This window comes from Manacus vitellinus, unplaced genomic scaffold (assembly GCF_001715985.3).
Source record: "Manacus vitellinus isolate BGI_N305 unplaced genomic scaffold, ASM171598v3 scaffold_1_pilon, whole genome shotgun sequence".
In the NCBI taxonomy this organism is placed as follows: domain Eukaryota; kingdom Metazoa; phylum Chordata; class Aves; order Passeriformes; family Pipridae; genus Manacus; species Manacus vitellinus.
In genome coordinates, this window is record NW_021939396.1 from 36280 (window position 1) to 54400 (window position 18121).

Here is an 18121-nt window from a genome sequence, read left to right on the forward strand (position 1 = left end):
GGTTGTGCAAAATGGCCTGTAATTAAAAATTAAAATTAATTTTGAATTATAATTTAAAATTTAAAATTAATTTAAAATTAAAAATATTAAATAATCCCGGTGGGTTTGTTTTTTTATATGAATGAGAATTTTGGAGTTTTAAATCCCGGGAAGAATATTGGGAATATTTCAGGTTTGGGCTTCCTTGGAATTCCGATTTAGAGCAAAAAAGAGGGAAAAATGAATCCAATGTTTTTTTTCCCGAGGAATTTTAATGGATAAAATTCCCGCTTTTCCCATTGCTGCCACTACATTTGTTGTGCTTGTTCTTTCCATGCTCTCCCGGTTTATTTTTATTTTTGGGAAGATGAGGACACAGAAAAATCCCTGCCCGGCAGACAAAGTTTGGCCGGAAAAGCACAAATCCCAGGAATCCGAGCGGGAAACGGCTCCGACTCCTCCGGAGGATCCCGACGGCTCCCAAATCAACGGGATCTGCCCCGAGGAATCCGAGGAATTCAAGGGAGACCTCAAGAAATCCCGGAATGGCAAAAAGCAACGGAAAAGGAAACGCTCGCCCAAGGCCAAAAGCGGTGGCGCCGATTCCCAGCTGGAATTCCTGTTGGGAATGTCGGCCGAGCGCGTGTGGTTCGACAAGCCCTTGTACGACCGGGCCGAGAGCGTCTACCGGAAAAAAATCATGGATTCTTGGAGCGGGGAAGCGCCGGAGAGTCGAGGAATCCCGGAGGAATTCCCGGCGGCTCCTGGGGCTAAATCCAGCCCGGATATTCCCAAATCCAAGGGAATCTGCTCCCATGGGAATTTGGCCGCCTGTCACCACGTTGTCCAAGGGGTTTGGCTCAACAAGCCGGATTTCGACAGAGCCGAGGGGAAATTCATGGAGAAATCCCGGTTTTTCCTCCTTCCTCCCGACGTCTTGAGCGTCCCGGCCCGGAATTCCGGGCTGGGAACGCCGGACGAAGGTTATGGCACCGCCCTGCCCACTCCGGCCACGCCCTGCTTGGCTCCGCTTATTCCCGACTCCGGCATTCCCGGCGTTCCGGACGAGCCGGTGAACGGCAAGCCGCAGTTTTCCAACCGGGAAGCGCTGGCGGCGGAAGTGTGGCTGGAAAAGCCCCGCTACGATGCTGCCGAGAAGAACTTCTACGAGAGGATGTTTTCCAGGAATATCCCGGAGAAAATCATGGAGAAGAACCAGAAAGCCGGGAATCAGTCGGGAAACGGCGCCGAGCCGGTGATTCCCGGTATTCCCGAGGATATTCCCGCCTGTTTTTTCCTGCACCGGGACAGCGAAGCCGGTTGGCTCCAAAAGTCATCCTACGACCGAGCCGAATCCCGGTTCTTCGCCCTGGAAGCTTCCAGAGCCTCAGGGATTCGGGAATCTCCGGAAAATCCGCCCGGCCCGGCTCCGGCAACGAAGTAGGAAAAGTTTCCGTTCGTGGAGGGGGGAGGGGGAGGGAAAAACGTGGAAAAAATTCCGGGCTGGAGCAGCCCCAGAAGGAATTTTTGCATGTGGAGAAGAACTGGGTGGACTCGGAGGCGCTGCCAGTGGGAATTCCAGGCGGGAATTCCCCCTGCTCCGGATGGATTCCGGTGGATAAAGGTTGGATTCGCGTGGAGCCAGAATTTGGGAATTGAGCTCGGGGTTCCCATTTTTTTTTTTCCATGGATACGGGACCTTCCTCCTTTTCCATCCTCTCATTCCATGAAAATCTAAGCATCATTCCCATGATCCAGCTGGAAGAATCATTTAGGGAATGATTTTTCTGGGAATATTGTGCCATGCTTTGGTTTTTGGAGGAAAACGGTTGTTACGTTCCCGGGAATTTATGGAATGCTCTGGGATCCTTTCCATGCTCTCATTCCATGTCAAACTGAGCGTCGTTCCCAAGGGTTTGGAGGTGACAGGGACACAATTTAGGGAATGATTCCTCTGGGAATGTTGTGCCGTGCTCTGGGTTTTTGAGGGAAAAGGTTGTTCCATTCCCTGGAATTTTTGGAATGTTCTGGGATCTTTTCCATGCTCTCATTCCATGTCCAACTGAGCGTCATTCCCATGATCCAGCTGGAAAAACAGGGACATAATTTTGGGAATGATTCCTCTGGGAATGTTGTGCCGTGCTCTGGGTTTTGGAGGGAAAAGGTCGTTGCATTCCAGGGAATTTTTGGAATGCTCTGGGATCCTTTCCGTGCTCTCATTCCATGAAAAACTGAGCGTCATTCCCATTTTTCAGCTTTTCCATTCCATGTCAAACTGAGCATCATTCCTGTTTTTCAACTTGAAGAACAGGGACAAAATTTTGGGAATGATGTTTCTGGGAATGTTGTGCCATGCTCTGGATTTTTGGAGGGACAAGGTTGTTACGTTTCTGGGAATTTTTGGAATGCTCTGGGATCCTTTCTATGCTCTCATTCCATGTCAAACTGAGCCTCATTCCCATTTTTCATCTGGAAAAACAGGGACACAATTTCGGGAATGATTTTTCTGGGAATGTTGTGCCGTGCTCTGGGTTTTGGAGGGAAAAGGTTGTTACATTCCCAGGAATTTTTGGAATGCTCTGGGATCCTTCCCATGCTCTCATTCCATGTCAAACTGAGCGTCATTCCCATGATCCAGCTGGAAGAACAGGGACACAATTTCGGGAATGATTTTCCTGGGAATATTGTGCCGTGCTCTGGTTCTTGGAGGGAAAAGGTTGTTGCATTCCCGGGAATTTTTGGAATGCTCTGGGATCCTTCCCATGCTCTCATTCCATGTCAAACTGAGCGTCATTCTCATGATCCAGCTTGAAAAACAGGGACAAAATTTTGGGAATGATTCCTCTGGGAATGTTGTGCCGTGCTTTGGTTTTTGAGGGAAAAGGTTGTTGCATTCCAGGGAATTTTTGGAATTCTCTGGGACCCTTTCCATGCTCTCATTCCATGTTCAGCTGAGCATCATTCCCGTTATCCAGCTTTTCCATTCCATGTCAAACTGAACATCATTCCCTTTTTCCAGCTGGAAGAACAGGGACAAAATTTCGGGAATAATTTTTCTGGGAATGTTGTGCCGTGCTCTGGATTTTTGAGGGAAAAGGTTGTTGCATTCCTTGGAATTTCTGGAATGCTCTGGGATCCTTCCCATGCTCTCATTCCATGTCAAACTGAGCGTCATTCCCATGATCCAGCTGGAAGAACAGGGACATAATTTCGGGAATGATTCCTCTGGGAATATTGTGCCGTGCTTTGGTTTTTGGAGGGAAAAGGTTGTTGCATTCCAGGGAATTTATGGAATTTCTGGAAAACTGTGGGATTTGGGATGAGGTCGTGGCAGATCCTGATCCTGTCATGTTTTCCTTGTGCTGTCCCATCCCTGTTTTCCACCTCCTGTCCCTGTTCCCGGCTGGAATTCCGACCACATCCCCTTTTCCTCTTTTCCCCTTTCCCTTCCAATGAATCCTTTGGAAGCTGCTCCTTAAAAATTCCACCATTTCCCAGCAGGATCGGGGGGGGGTTTTATCCTGGTTTTCCCAAGGAGCACCAGGGATTTTTCCATAGGGATTTTTTCCATGTAGTGCCAGGGATTTTTTTCCATGATTTTCCCATGGAGTGCCAGGCATTTTTCCATGATTTTTCCATGTAATGCCAAGGATTTTTCCATGATTTTTTCCATGCAGTGACTAAGATTTTTCCATGGAGGAACAGGGATTTTTCCCATGGAGTGCCAGGGATTTTTCCATGATTTTTCCATGTAGTGACCAGGATTTTTCCCATGGGGTGCCAGGGATTTTTTTCCATGTTTTTTCCATGGAGTGCCAGGAATTTTTCCATGTATTGACAAGGATTTTTCCATGGAGTGCCAGGGATTTTTCCACAGGAATTTTTTCCATGTAGTGACCAAGATTTTTCCATGGAGGAACAGGAATTTTTCCCATGGAGTGCCAGGGATTTTTCCATGATATTTCCATGTGGTGCCAGGGATTTTTCCATGATTTTTCCATGTAGTTACCAGGGATTTTTCCACGTATTGACAAGGATTTTTCCAAGCTAATGCCAGGGACTTTTCCATAGGGATTTTTTCCATGTAGTTACCAGGAATTTTTCCATGTATTGGAATTTTCCATGTATTTCTATGGAGTGCCAGGGATTTTTTTTTTCCCAGGATTTTTCCCATGTAGTGCCAGGGATTTTTTTCCAGGGATTTTTTCCATGTAGTTACAGGGATTTTTCCACAGGAATTTTTTCCATGTAGTGACCAGGATTTTCCCACATAATGCGAGGGATTTTTCCATGATTTTTCCATGTAATGACAGGGAATTTTTCCCACATAATGCCAGGGATTTTTCCATAGGGATTTTTTCCATGTAGTGCCAGGGATTTTTCCACAGGAATTTTTACCCTTTAGTGACCAGGATTTTTCCATGGAATGCCAGGAATTTTTTCCATGTAGAGCCAGGGATTTTTCCATGATTTCCCCATGTAGTGCCAGGGAATTTTTTTCCAGGATTTTATTTCCCTGTAGTGCCAGAGATTTTTTTCCAGGAATTTTTTTCCCCTGTAGTGCCAGGAAATTTTTCCACAGGGATTTTTTCCATGGAATTACCAGGGATTTTTCCACCTATTAACAAGGATTTTTCCCATGGAGCGCCAGAGATTTTCCCACATAATTCCAGATCTCTCCCTTCCAAGTTGGTTCATTAATCCCAAACCATCCCACAATTCCATGTCTCCATTCCTTTCTCCTTTCCCTTCCCTGGTGCTCCCCCTCAAATCCCAGCAGGGTTTTTTATGGAATAAGGTCAGGATCAGTTTATCCTATCCATACCCAGCTCAGGCAGGTGGTTCATTAATCCCAAACTATTCCACAATTCCCTTTCCCAAACCATCCCACAATTCCACGTCTCCATTCCTTTCCCATTCCCTTCCCTGAGCAGGCAGCATCCCTGGCACTCCCCCTCAAATCCCAGTGGGGTTTTTTATGGAATAAAGTCAGGATCAGCTTATCCCGCCCATGCCCAGCTTAGGCAGGTGGTTCATTAATCCCAAACTATTCCACAATTCCATGTTTCCAAACCATCCCACAATTCAACATCTCCATTCCTTTCTCCTTCCCCTTCCCTGGTGCTCCCCCTCAAATCCCAGCAGGGTTTTTTATGGAATAAGGTCGGGATCAGCTTATCCCACCCCTGCCCGGGTCAGGCAGGTGGTTCATTAATCCCAAACCATCCCACAATTCCATGTTTCCAAGCCATCCCACAATTCCACGTCTCCATTCCTTTCTCATTCCCCTTTTCTGGTGCTCCCCCTCAAATCCCAGTGGAGGTTTTTTATGGAATAAGGTCGGGATCAGTTTATCCCGTCCATGCCCAGCTCAGGCAGGTGGTTCATTAATCCCAAACTATTCCACAATTCCATGTCTCCAAACCATCCCACAATTCCACATCTCCATTCCTTTCTCCTTCCCCTTCTCCTTTAAATCCTGGTGGGGTTTTTTATGGAATTAAGTGGGGATCAGTTTATCCCTCCCATGCCCAGGTCAGGCAGGTGGTTCATTGATTAATCCCAAACCATCCCACAATTCCATGTCTCCAAACTTTCCCACAATTCCACGTCTCCATTCCTTTCTCATTCCCCTTTTCTGGTGCTCCCCCTCAAATCCCAGTGGAGATTTTTTATGGAATCTAGTCGGGATCAGCTTATCCCACCCCTGCCCGGGTCAGGCAGGTGGTTCATTAATTAATCCCAAACTATTCCACAATTCCACGTCTCCAAACCATCCCACAATTCCATGTCTCCAAACCATCCCACAATTCCACGTCTCCATTCCTTTCCCATTCCCTTCCCCGATCCACCAGCTCCCCCCTAAATCCCAGTGGGGTTTTTTTATGGAATAAGGTCGGGATCAGCTTATCCCAGTTGTGCCCAGGTCAGGCAGGTGGTTCATTAATTAATCCCAAACCATCCCACAATTCCATGTCTCCAAACCATCTCACAATTCCACATCTCCATTCCTTTCTCCTTCCCCTTTTCTGGTGCTCCCCCTCAAATCCCAGCAGGGTTTTTTATGGAATCAGGTCGGGATCAGCTTATCCCACCCCTGCCCCGGGTCAGGCAGGTGGTTCATTAATTAAGAGCATTAATTCATTAACGAAGCCGATCCCGGCGCCTCCAAACCCTTTCCCTGCTCGAACATTCCCCCTTCCCATCCTTCCCTGCTCCTTCCCTGACCTGTGAGGGGCTGTTTTTCCCAGGAAAATGGCCCTGGATCACTTCCTGCACGACAAGGTCTGGCTGGACAAGCACAAATACGACGACGCCGAGCGCAGGTTCTACGAGCGCCTCAACGGCCCCCGCGGGGGCTCCACCCGTTCCCAGGTAAATCCCAGCCTCGGGAATTCCCCACCTCGGGAATCCCACAGGGATTTGGGGGGAGGGGGGAGGGGGGAATAATATTCCTGGGGCTGTTTTGTTCCCATTTTTCCCGGTGATTCCTGAACTGACCTTCAGTTAAACCCGATTTGGTCGCTTTTATTAGTTGGAGGTTTTTATTTATTCCATGATTTTTATGGATTCTGGAGGATTTGATCCCAGGGAATTGGGAGGTCACGTGGCCTGTATCCTTAATTTTGCCAGGGATTTTTCCCTGTAATGCCATGGATTTTTTTCCAGGGATTTTTCCCTGTAGTGCCAGGGATTTTTTTCCAGGAATTTTTCCATGTGGTTACAGAGATTCTTCCCACGGAATGTCAGGGATTTTTCCCTCTAGTGCCAGGGAGTTTTTTCCAGAGATTTTTCCATGGAGTGCCAGAGATTTTTTTCCAGGGATTTTTCCCACACAGTGCCAGGGATTTCTCCAGGTAGTGTCAGGGTTTTTTTCCCAGGGATTTTTCCCACTTAGTGCCAGGGATTTTTCCATGGAGTGACAGGGATTTTTCCATGGAGTGACAGGGATGTCTTTCCAGGGATTTTTCCCTGTAGTGCCAAAGATTTTTCCCATGGAGTGACAGGAATTTTCCCACATAGTGCCAGGGATTTTTTTTCCAGAGATTTTTCCATGGAGTGCCAGAGATGTTTTTCCAGGGATTTTTCCCTGTAGTGCCAAAGGTTTTTCCCATGGAGTGACAGGGATTTTTCCCACATGGTGTCAGGGATTTTTTCCAAGGATTTTTCCATGCAGTGACAGGGATTTTTTTTCAGGGATTTTTCCCACATGGTGCCAGGAATTTTTTTCCATAGGGAGTTTTTCCCTGTAGTGCCAGAGATTTTTTTCCAAGGATTTTTCCCTGGAGTGCCAGAGATTTTTTTCCAGGGATTTTTCCCTGCAGTGCACACATTTTTCCCATGGATTGACAGGGATTTTTCCATACAGTGCCAGAGATTTTTTCCAGGGATTTTTCTCTGTAGTGCCAGAGATTTTTTCCAGGGATTTTTCCCACATAGTGCCAGGGATTTTTCCATGTGGTTACAGAGATTTTTCCCATGGAGAACCAGAGATTTTTCCCTGTAGTGCCAGGGATTATTTTCCAGGGATTTTTCCCGCATAGTACCAAAGGTTTTTCCCCTGGAATTCCAGGAATTTTTCCCTGTAGTGCCAGAGATTTTTCCATGGATTGACAGGGATTTTTCCATAGGGAATTTTTCCCTGTAGTGCCAAAGATTTTACCCATGGAGTGACAGAAATTTTTCCCTGTAGTGCCAGGGATTTTTTTCCAGGAATTTTTCCCACATAGTCCCAAAGGTTTTTCCCCTGGAATTCCAGGGATTTTTCCCTGTAGTGCCAAAGGTTTTTCCTGTGGAATGACAGTGATTTTTCCATAGGGAGTTTTTCCCTGGAGTGCCAGAGATTTTTCCATGCAGTGCTAGAGATGTTTTTCCAGGGATTTTTCCCTGTGGTGCCAGGGATTTTTTTCCAGGGATTTTCCCCATATAGTGCCAGGGATTTTTCCATGGAGTGCCAGGGATTTTTTTTCCAGGGATTTTTTTTTAGGGAGCTTTTCCCTGTAGTGCCAGAGATTTTTTTCCAAGGATTTTTCCCTGTAGTGCCAGGGATTTTTCCCTGTAGTGCCAGAGATTTTTCCCTGTAGTGCCAGAGACTTTTCCTATGGATTGACAGGGATTTTTCCATAGGGAATTTTTCCCTGTAGTGCCAGAGATTTTTCCCATGGAGTGACAGGAATTTTCCCACATAGTGCCAGGAATTTTTTTCCATAGAAAGTTTTTCCCTGTAGTGCCAGGGATTTTTTTCCAAGGATTTTTCCCACATAGTGCCAAAGGTTTTTCCCATGGAGTGCCAGGGATTTTTCCATGTGGTTCCAGAGATTTTTCCCTTGGAGTGGCAGGGATCTTTTTCCAGGGATTTTTCCCTGTAGTGCAAACATTTTTCCCATGGATTGACAGGGATTTTTCCATACAGTGACAGGGATTTTTCCATAGGGAATTTTTCCCTGTAGTGCCAGAGATTTTTCCCATGGATTGACAGAGATTTTTCTCTGTAGTGCCAGGGATTTTTCCCACACAATTCCAAAGGTTTTTTCTCCCCATGGATCAACAGGGATTTGGTTTTGGCTGTTCCTGCTGGCACGGGAGACGGGAATAATAAAAACTGGGAAGCTCTGGATGAGTCCTGGAAGTCGATTTTTAGGGATGGAAAAACCTCTTGGAAGTGTTTAATATTCCAGGCTTCCAGGGGAAGGAGTTTTCCCTGGGATTTGAAGGATTCCTGGAGGTCCTGCAGCACTTTCCCAACCCTTTTCCCCCTGGAAAAATATCCCCACGCTCCTTAAAACCTTCCCAGGTGCTTCCCACTGGGATGTATCCAGGCTTATCCCTCTTTTCCTTTGCCTCTTTATCCTGGGATTTGGGGCTTGGGAGGAGTTTTCCTGGCTCAGGTTGGGCCTGCGAGGTCGGAATTTTGGGAAAAGGCAGGGAATTTCTGGGAAGGGGATCTTTAAATCCAGGGGAAGTTCTGGCAGCAGGAAAACAGGGGGAAAAAAAATTCCTTGTGTGCTGGAATTTCAGGTCTGGATACAGGGTTGGAATCAGGGCTGTCACTTTCTGCCTGGGTACAGAGAATTTTATGGAAAAGAGCTGCCTGGGGCTGGATTTTTAGGGAATCCTGGAGTCACTCCAACCTTCCAGGCAGGAAGAGAGGGGAAAAAATTCCTTGTGTGCTGGAATTTTGGGTCTGGATACGAGGTTGGAATCACAGTTGTCACTTCCTGGACTCAGGGAATATTATGGAAAAGAGCTGCCTGAGGATGGATTTTTAGGGAATCCTGGAGTCATTCCAACCCTCTGGCAGCTTTCCAAGGTTTCCAGGTAGGAGCAGAGGGAAAAAATTCCCTTGTGTGCTGGAATTTTGGGTCTGGATACGAGGTTGGAATCACAGTTGTCACTTCCTGAGTACAGGGAATATTCCAGAAATATCTGCCTGGGGCTGGATTTTTAAGGAATCCTGGAGTCATTCCAACCCTCTGGCAGCTTTCCAAGGTTTCCAGGCAGGAGCAGAGGGAAAAAATTTCTTGTGTGCTGGAATTTTGGACTTGGAGTCAGGGCTGTCCCTTCCTGGACACAGGGAATATTCCAAAAGATCTGCCTGGGGCTGGATTTTTAGGGAATCCTGGAGTCACTCCAACCCTTTTTAAGGAATTCTGGAGTCCTTCCAACCCTCTGGCACCTTTCTCAACCTTCCAGGGCAATTCCAAGCCCCTTTTCCCAGCTGATCCTTGCGGGGGTTCCGTCGCTCCGGGCAGCAAATCCCGCTGGGATCGCGGCCGGGACGATTCCCACTTTCCCCTCTCGATTCTTCCCTCCTTTTTCTCACTTTTCCCGGGTTTTTTTGGATGAGTTTTCCAAGGAAACTGTGGGTTCTTCCCCCCCTGTCTGCAGGAGAACGGAGCCAGCACGATCCTGCGGGACATCGCCAGAGCCAGGGAGAATATCCAGAAATCCCTGGAAGGGGTGAGTAAAACCCCCCTGCCCCCCCGGCTGGCTCTACTTGCTTCCCGCTTTTTCCTGGAATTCTGGCTCCCCACACCTTCTTGGGAAGGAAGGGACCAGCCCCAGTGTCACTCCGGCCCATCCCGAGCTTCCAAACTGCTGGAATTGGGGGGAAAATTCCTCAAGTTGGGCTTTTCCCGCCTTTTTTTTGGGATGTTCCCACAGGTCTTGGCTGAGGAGGGAAGTGCTGGAATGTGGAGTTTTTTGGGATCTCCTGAGATCCACCTTCTCTTCCCTGTTTCCAGGGGCTGTTAAAAGGAAATGGGGTTTTCCAGGGAATTGGGTTTGGCTGCTGGAGCTTCCCATGGGAGCTCAGGAATTCCCTCAGGAATGTGGTTTTGTGCTGAGTAGGGACAACACTCTGAAAATTCCCAATTTTTCCAAGAGGAAGCTGAAATATTAAAGTCATAAATGGCTTTATGGGAAGGAAAATCCCTGGATTTGGGTGAAAATTCCTCGAGTTGGGCTTTTCCCGCCCTTTTTTTTTCCTGCTGGGATGTTCCTTTTGGGGAAAAAGGGACTGCAGGGAATGTGGGATGTGGGCTGGTGATCCCATTTTCCCAAGGCTTGGATCATCCTTCCCTCAGGGAAGATCCCCCAGAGGCAACTTTTCCATGATTTCTGAGCTTGTGGCTTGACCAAATCCCAGGATTTTTGGGACCTGGATGCGCCTCTTGCTCCATGATTTGGGAAAGGGAGGAATTCCACTTGGAGACCTTGAATCCTTTCCTTCTTCCCTCTTTTTTTGTGGGATTAGCATTAACAGGGAATAAAAGTGTCCTCTCCCTGTGCTGAGGCCCCTCAAATCCTGGGATCAGGGGTTTTTTGGGATATACTGGGAATGTTTATTGACAAGGAAGATCCTGAGGGGCTGGAGCGTGTCCAGGGATGGGAACGGAGCTGGGAAGGGTTTGGAAAACTTCCCGAGGGAGCTGGAAAGGCTCATCCTGGAGAAAAGCGGGATCAGGAGGGACCTTGTTCCCAAAAATTCCCTGATGGGAAGGTGGAGCCGGGTGGGATTTGGGAATTTCTCCCAGGGAACGAGGGACGGGATAGGAGGAAACGGCCTCGAGTTGTTCCAGGGGAGGTTCCGGTGGAATACTGGGAAAATTCCCTCCTGGAATTTTCACCCTGACCCCAGAGTGGAGTCACCACCATTCCCGGGGGGATCGTGGATCCCTGTGGATCCCAGGATTTGGGATGGATCCCAGGATTTGGGACATGCATATGGATCGGGGGAACACTGGGATGGACTCCAGAGGCTTTTCCCGCCTTTGCCATTCCATGATTTTTATCCCTGGTGCCCCAGGGATGGGATGATCCCCGAGTGCTGCAGGAGCTTCCTGCGGGCTCCGAGAGATTCCAAGGCATTCCCAGATTTTTTTAAGGGGCTTGGTGTGAGATTTGGGGTCGAGTTTTCCACGTTTTCCGTGGCATTTTGGGGATCCAAGGGCGGGAAAAGCGACTTTATCCTCAGTGCCAGCTGGAATCCCTCGGGATTGGTTCCATCCCAGAGCTGCTCCTTTAGTTAAGATCCAAGAGGAGCCTCTGGAATTCCTGGAGGAATGTTTGTGCTCCGGGTGCTCCGCGTCCCTCCCGCTCCAAAGACTTTTCCAAGACTTTTCCTTGCATGTGGATCTTTCCTGCCCTTGAGCTGCCTCCGAGTGGGGAAACCTTTTCCCGCCTTCCCAAACTTTTCCCATCTTCCCAAACCTTTCCCGCCTTCCCAAACTTTTCCCATCTTCCCAAACCTTTCCTGCCTTCCCAAACCTTTCTTGCCTTCCCAGACTTTTCCCATCTTCCCAAACTTTTCCCACATTCTTCCCGTCTTCCCAAACCTTTCCCCTCTTCCCAAACTTTTCCCATCTGTCTTCCCAAACTTTTTGTGCCTTCCTCAACTTTTCCCAAACCTTTCCTTCTTCCCAAACCTTTCCCGCCTTTCCACACTTTTCCCCTCTTCCCAAACTTTTCCCATCTTCCCAAACTTTTCCCAAACCTTTCCTGTCTTCCCAAACCTTTCCCGCCTTTCCACACTTTTCCCCTCTTCCCAGACTTTTCCCATCTTCCCAAACTTTTCCCAAACCTTTCCTGTCTTCCCAAACCTTTCCCAATCTTCCCACACTTTTCCTGTGTTCCCAAGCCTTTCCCATCTTTCCAAACCTTTCCTGTCTTCCCAAACTTTTTCCAACTTTTCCCCTCTTCCCAAACCTTTCCTGTCTTCCCAAACATTTCCCCAACTTTTCCCCTCTTCCCCAACTTCTTCTCCCCAAACCTTTCCCCTCTTCCCACACTTTTCCCATCTTCCCACATCGTTCCCTCTTCCCAAACTTCTCCCTGTGTTCCCAAACCTTTTCCCTCCTCCCAAACCTTTTCCTTCTTGCCCAACTTTCCCTGCCTTCCCAAAGTTTTCCCCTCTTCCCAAACTTTTCCGCTCCCTGCAGCAGAAGACTCCTCCTCCTCCTCCTCCTCCTCCTCCTGCTCCTGCTCCTGCTCCTCCCGCTCGGAGCCGGGACGTTCCCTGTGGCCGTGCCCGGAAGCAGCCGGGACGCTCCTCCGTAAGTTTTCCAAGGGAACGGGACAGGATCCGGTTGGGATGAGGAGGCTCCTTCCCATTCCTTAGGGATGGATCCGCCTCTCCCGCCTCCCTTCTGGCTCCTCGGATAATCCTGGAGCTGAGATCCTGGGATTTGAGATTCATGCCGGAATTCCCGAGGCTGGAAAAGGTGGAATTTCTGGAGAAGGCTCTCCCTGGAAACCTTCCTGCTCCAGGAATCTCCGGCCCCATCCCTGGAAGTGTCTAAGGCCGGGTTGGAGCAGCCTGGGATGGTGGAAGTTTTCCCTCCCTTTCCATGGGAACGGGATCATCTTCCAAGTCCCTTCTAACCCAAACCGTTCCCAGATTTCTGGGATCCAGGCCCTGTTTTCTCCCCTCTCTCCACCCCAAGTGAGATCTCCTTGGAATTCCGTGCAGGATAAATTATTCCCCCTGTTTCTATTCCCTTGGATCTGCCTCTCCCGCCTCCCTTCTGGCTCCTGGATAATCCTGGAGCTGAGATCCCGGGATTTGAGATTCACGCCGGAATTCCCCAGGCTGGAAAAGGTGGAATTTCTGGAGAAGGCTCTCCCTGGAGACCTTCCCGCTCCAGGAATCTCCAACCCCATCCCTGGAAGTGTCCAAGGCCGGGGGAGCAGCCTGGGATGGTGGAAGTTTTCCCTCCTTTTCCATGGGAACGGGATCATCTTCCAAGTCCCTTCCACCCCAAACCACTCCCAGATTTCTGGGATCCAGGCCCTGTTTTCTCCCCTCTCTCCGTCCTAAGTGAGATCTCCTTGGAATTCCATGTGGGATAAATTATTCCCCCCCCCTTTCTATTCCCTTGGAAACGAAACTCTCCGAGCACAATTCCCGTCGTTTTCCTTCCTTTTGCTCCTCGGAATCGCTGGATAAGGAACCTCCTTAATAAAACAAACCCAAAAGCTCTTTATTGCCTCCCAAAAAAATCCATTGGAATCCTCGGGATCCATCATTCCCTCGGGATTTTTGGGGGTTTAAATTGTTGGGAACGAAAAGCTGGGCCGGGAATGTGGGAACGGAGAAATCCCGGGATCTCTTCCCGCCTTTCCCAGTGACTCGGTTTGTTGGGAGAGGAAGGAGACTGAGGGATTCCAAGATTTTTAAGGGGGCTTGGTGTGAAATTTGGGATGAGTTTTCCATGTTTTCCGTGGCAAAAGAGCGGGAAAAGCCACGTTATCCTTAGTGCCTGGGATCCCTCGGGATTTATCCCATCCTTTAATCCTTATCCCGATTTTATAAAACCCTTTGAGGGGAAAACATCCACGTTTTTACTTCAAGCTCTTAAAATTCCCTCCTTTCCCCCCGGGCTTTGGAATTTTCGGGAAAAGGGGCGGAACCGGCTCCGCCTCATCCCACTTTTCCTCCTCCTTCCAGAGCGGCGGCGCCTCCGGAGCCACCGGCGACCAGAACGAGCTCCTGGCCCGGATTTCCCACCTGGAAGTGGAAAACCAAAACCTCCGCAGCGGTGAGTGGGAAAAATCCTCATCCCGCCTCAGAATCCCACCCGGATCCGGGAAAACTTGAGTGGCTTTTCCCGGTTTTTCCCTTCTTTTCCCAGTGGTCTCCGACCTGCAGATGGCCATCTTCAAGCTGGAGAGCCGCCTGAACGCCCTGGAAAAATCCTCCTCCGGCTCCCACCAGCCCTCGCCCGTCCCTCCCACCCAGGTGAGCCTCGGGAACGTGGCGGGATTCCCTCTGGGAATGGAACTCCGGAGGGATCGACGATCCGGGGGGTCAAATATCCCGCTTTGGATCCCGTTCTCCCCCAAAATCCCACCAAGTGGGGCTTGAGCATTCCCATTCCCATCCCCGGGCTTTTGGGCTGCTCTGCTCCGACTCCAAGTTCACCTTGTTCCCTTTTCCTTCCCCTCGTTCCCTTTTCCCTTCTTTTTCCCTTTTCCCTTCTCCTTGTTCCTTTTTCCTTCATCTCCTCCCCTTTTCCCTTCCCCTTCTTCCCTTTTCCTTCCCCTTCTCCCCATTTTCCTTCACCTTCTCCCCATTTTCCTTCACCTTCTCCCCTTTTCCCTTCACCTTCTTCCCTTTTTCTTTTAATCTTCTCCCCTTCTTCCTTTAATCTCCTTCCCTTTTCCTTCACCTTCTCCCCCTTTTCCCTTTAATCTTCTCCCCTTTTTTTCCCTCCACCTTCTCCCCTTTTCCCTTCCCCTTCTCCCCCTTTTCCCTTCAATTTTCTCCCTTTTTCTTCTCCTTCTCCCCTTTTCCCTTTAATTTTCCCCTTTTCCCTTTAATTTCCTCCCTTTCCCTTCCCCTTCTCCCCTTTTCCCTTTAATTTTCCCCCTTGTCCCTTCTCCCCCTTTTCCTTCCCCTTCTCCCCTTTTCCCTTCACCTTCTCCCCTTTTCCCTTTAATTTTCCCTCTTGTCCCTTCACCTTCTCCCCTTTCTCTTCCCCTTTTCCCTTCCCCTTCTCCCCTTTCCCCTTCTTCCTTTAATCTTCTCCCCTTTTCCCTTTCATTTTCTCCCTTTCCCTTCCCCTTCTCCCCTTTTTTTCCCTTCCTCGTCTCCCCTTTTCCCTTCCCCTTCTCCCCCTTTCCTTTCTCCTTCTCCCCTTTTCCCTTCTCCTTCTCCCCTTTTCCCTTTAATTTTCCGCTTTTCCCTTTAATTTCCTCCCTTTCCCTTCCACTTTTCCCCTTTTTTTCCCTTCCCCTTCTCCCCTTTTCCCTTCCCCTTTTCCCTTCCCCTTTTCCCTTCCCCTTTTCCCTTCCCCTTTTCCCTTCCCCTTCTCCCTTTCCCTTCCCCCTCTCCCCTTTTCCCTCCCCTCCACAGAAAGTGGAACCTTTCAGCATTCCCTCCAAAAAAGTGGAGCTCCCGGCCAAGAAACCGGAGCCGGCGGCTGCCGAGGGGGAGGATGAGGACGACGACATCGACCTTTTCGGGAGCGACGACGAACAGGAAGACCGGGAAGCCGCCAAAGTTCGGGAAGAGCGGCTCCGGCAGTACGCGGAAAAGAAGGCCAAGAAACCGGGAATCATCGCCAAGTCCTCCATCCTCCTGGATGTGAAGCCGGTGAGCGCTGGGAATTTGGGAGCTCTGGGAATCCTCTCCCTTCCTTCTCCGAGGGGAAACGCTGGGAGGACCTGCGGAATTCCAAACCTTGGAACGGGGCGGGATGTTCTTGCTGGGATGTTCCTGCTGGGATGTTCCTGCCGGGATGCGTCGCCTTCGCGCCGTGGAATCCTGGGATGGTTTGGGATGGGAAGGGACCTTAAGGATCGTGGAATTCCATCGCCTTCCATGGGCAGGGACACCTCCCACTATCCCAGGTGGCTCCAAGCTGGCCTTGGACACTTCCAGGGATGGGGCAGCCACAACTTCTCTGGGAATTTCATCCCAACCCCTCCCCACCCTCCCAGGGGAGAATTCCTTCCCTATATCCCATTCCTCCCCAGTATCCCATTCCTTCAAGTATCCCATTCCTACCCCGTATCCCATTCCAATATCCCATTCTTCCCCAGTATCCCATTCCTTCCCATATCTCATTCCTTCCCAACATCCCATTCCTTCCAATATCCCATTCCTTCCCAATATCCCATTCCTTCCAGTATCCCATTCCTTCCCAGTATCCCATTCCTTCCAGTATCCCATTCCAATATCCCATTCCTCCCCAGTATCCCATTCCAATATCCCATTCCTCCCCAGTATCCCATTCCTTCCAGTATCCCATTCCTCCCCAATATCCCATTCCTTCCAATATCCCATTCCTTCCAGTATCCCATTCCAATATCCCATTCCAATATCCCATTCCAATATCCCATTCCTTCCCAACATCCCATTCCTTCCAATATCCCATTCCTTCCCATATCCCATTCCTCCCCAGTATCCCATTCCTTCCCAATATCCCATCTTACCCTCTGGCAGTGGGAATCCATTCCCTGTGTCCCATCCATCCATCCCTTATTCCCAGTCCCTCTCCGGCTCTCCGGGAGCCCCTTTGGACACCGGAAGCTGCTCCAAGCATTCCCTGGATCCTTCCCTTTTCCAAGCTCCGGTGAAACCAGCCGGGAAAGGGCTCTTTGGATCAGCTGGATGATCCCAAGAGGTGTCCTGGTGTAAAGATAAAAAGGGGAAAATCCTACAGAAAAAGGGCAGGAAATCAAGGAAAAAGAGGATCGCTGCCGAATCCCGGGAAAACACTTGAACTTCCCGCTTTTCCTGCCTCTTTTCCCAGTGGGACGACGAGACGGACATGGCCAAGCTGGAGGAATGTGTCCGTTCCGTCCACATGGATGGGCTGCTCTGGGGAGCTTCCAAGCTCGTCCCGGTGGGATACGGAATCCGGAAGCTGCAGATCCAGTGCGTGGTGGAGGACGAAAAAGTGGGAACGGACATCCTGGAGGAGGAGATCACCAAGTTCGAGGATTACGTGAGTCTGGGAGTGGGAGAAGAGAGGGAGGGTTGGGAAACGGGGATGAGTTTTCTTGGGAATGCCTGGAATTACCTGGATGACGTCAAAGTGGGATAAGAGAGGGAGGGTTTGAAAACCAGGATATTTTCTTGGGAATGCCTGGAATTACCTGGAGGACTCGTCAGAGCGGGATAAGAGAGGGAGGGTGTGAAAACTGGGATGTGTTTTCTTGGGAATGCCTGGAATTACCTGGAGGATTTGTCAGAGTGGGATAAGAGAGGGAGGGTTTGGAAACCGAGATGTGTTTTCTTGGGAATGCCTGGAATTACCTGGAGGACTCGTCGGAGCGGGATAAGAGAGGGAGGGTTTGGAAACCAGGATGTGTTTTCTTGGGAACACTTGGAATTACCTGGAGGACTCATCGGAGTGGGATAAGAGAAGGAAGGTTTAGACTGGGATGTGTTTTCTTGGGAACACCTGGAATTCCCTGGAGGACTTGTCAGAGCAGGGTAAGAGAGGAAGGGTTTGAAAACCAGGATGTGTTTTCTTGGGAACGCCTGGAATTACCTGGAGGACTTGTCGGAGCGGGATAAGAGAGGGAGGGTTTGGAAACCGGGGTGTTTTCTTGGGAATGCCTGGAATGACCCGGAGGGCTCTGCTCTCATTCCAGGTGCAGAGCGTGGACATCGCTGCCTTCAACAAGATTTAGATGGAAAACTGGGATCTTTTTCCCTCCGAAACGGGAATAATAAAGCTGAAGGTTGGAAGTGCACATGGAATGGGGGTTTATTCCCGTCTCCGGCGGGATTCCGTGGGGAATTTTGGGATATTGGAGCAACCTGGAGTAGCGGAAGGAGGTTGGAGCTTGAGCAGCTTCCAGGTCCTTCCCAACCCAAAGCATTCCATGATTTCCTCATTCCCCTGGGGAAAGGAAAGACCTTGGGATACGGGAGGGCCGAAATTTTGGGAATGAAGGTCTGGGGGTGCCAAAGGTGCTCCCAACTCCCCTTTCCCGAGGGAGAAACCCCCGGCAGTCCCGACTGGAAAAGGAAAACCAGGATGGATCAGCGGGAAACATCCCGGAATTGGTGGTTTGGGATGGATTTCATCCCTCTTTTCCCGTGGATTCCGTGCCCAGGTCGCTGGAGCTGTGGGAAGGTGACATTCCTGAGGGGGTGGCCTTTGGGAGAGGACAGGTGACATTCCTG

At 49.6% G+C, this 18121-nt stretch overlaps 1 protein-coding gene across 1 annotated transcript; it reads left to right on the forward strand.

The window, feature by feature from the left end:
* Positions 1-346: 346 nt before the first annotated feature.
* Positions 347-17687, forward strand: EEF1D (eukaryotic translation elongation factor 1 delta). The gene is made up of 8 exons (XM_029959253.1): positions 347-1419; positions 6231-6354; positions 9868-9939; positions 13928-14018; positions 14112-14218; positions 15335-15574; positions 16737-16931; positions 17584-17687. The coding sequence occupies exons 1-8, from the start codon at positions 347-349 to the stop codon at positions 17620-17622; spliced, it is 1941 nt and encodes a 646-aa protein (XP_029815113.1). The 3' UTR covers positions 17623-17687.
* The last annotated feature ends 434 nt before the right edge of the window (positions 17688-18121 follow it).

Coding starts and splice junctions, on each gene's coding strand:
- EEF1D (XM_029959253.1), top strand. CDS start 347: ATGAGGACACAGAAAAATCCCTGCCCGGCAGACAAAGTTTGGCCGGAA. Junction 1,420..6,230: donor GGCCCGGCTCCGGCAACGAA/GTAGGAAAAGTT, acceptor TGTTTTTCCCAG/GAAAATGGCCCTGGATCACT. Junction 6,355..9,867: donor GGGGCTCCACCCGTTCCCAG/GTAAATCCCAGC, acceptor CCCTGTCTGCAG/GAGAACGGAGCCAGCACGAT.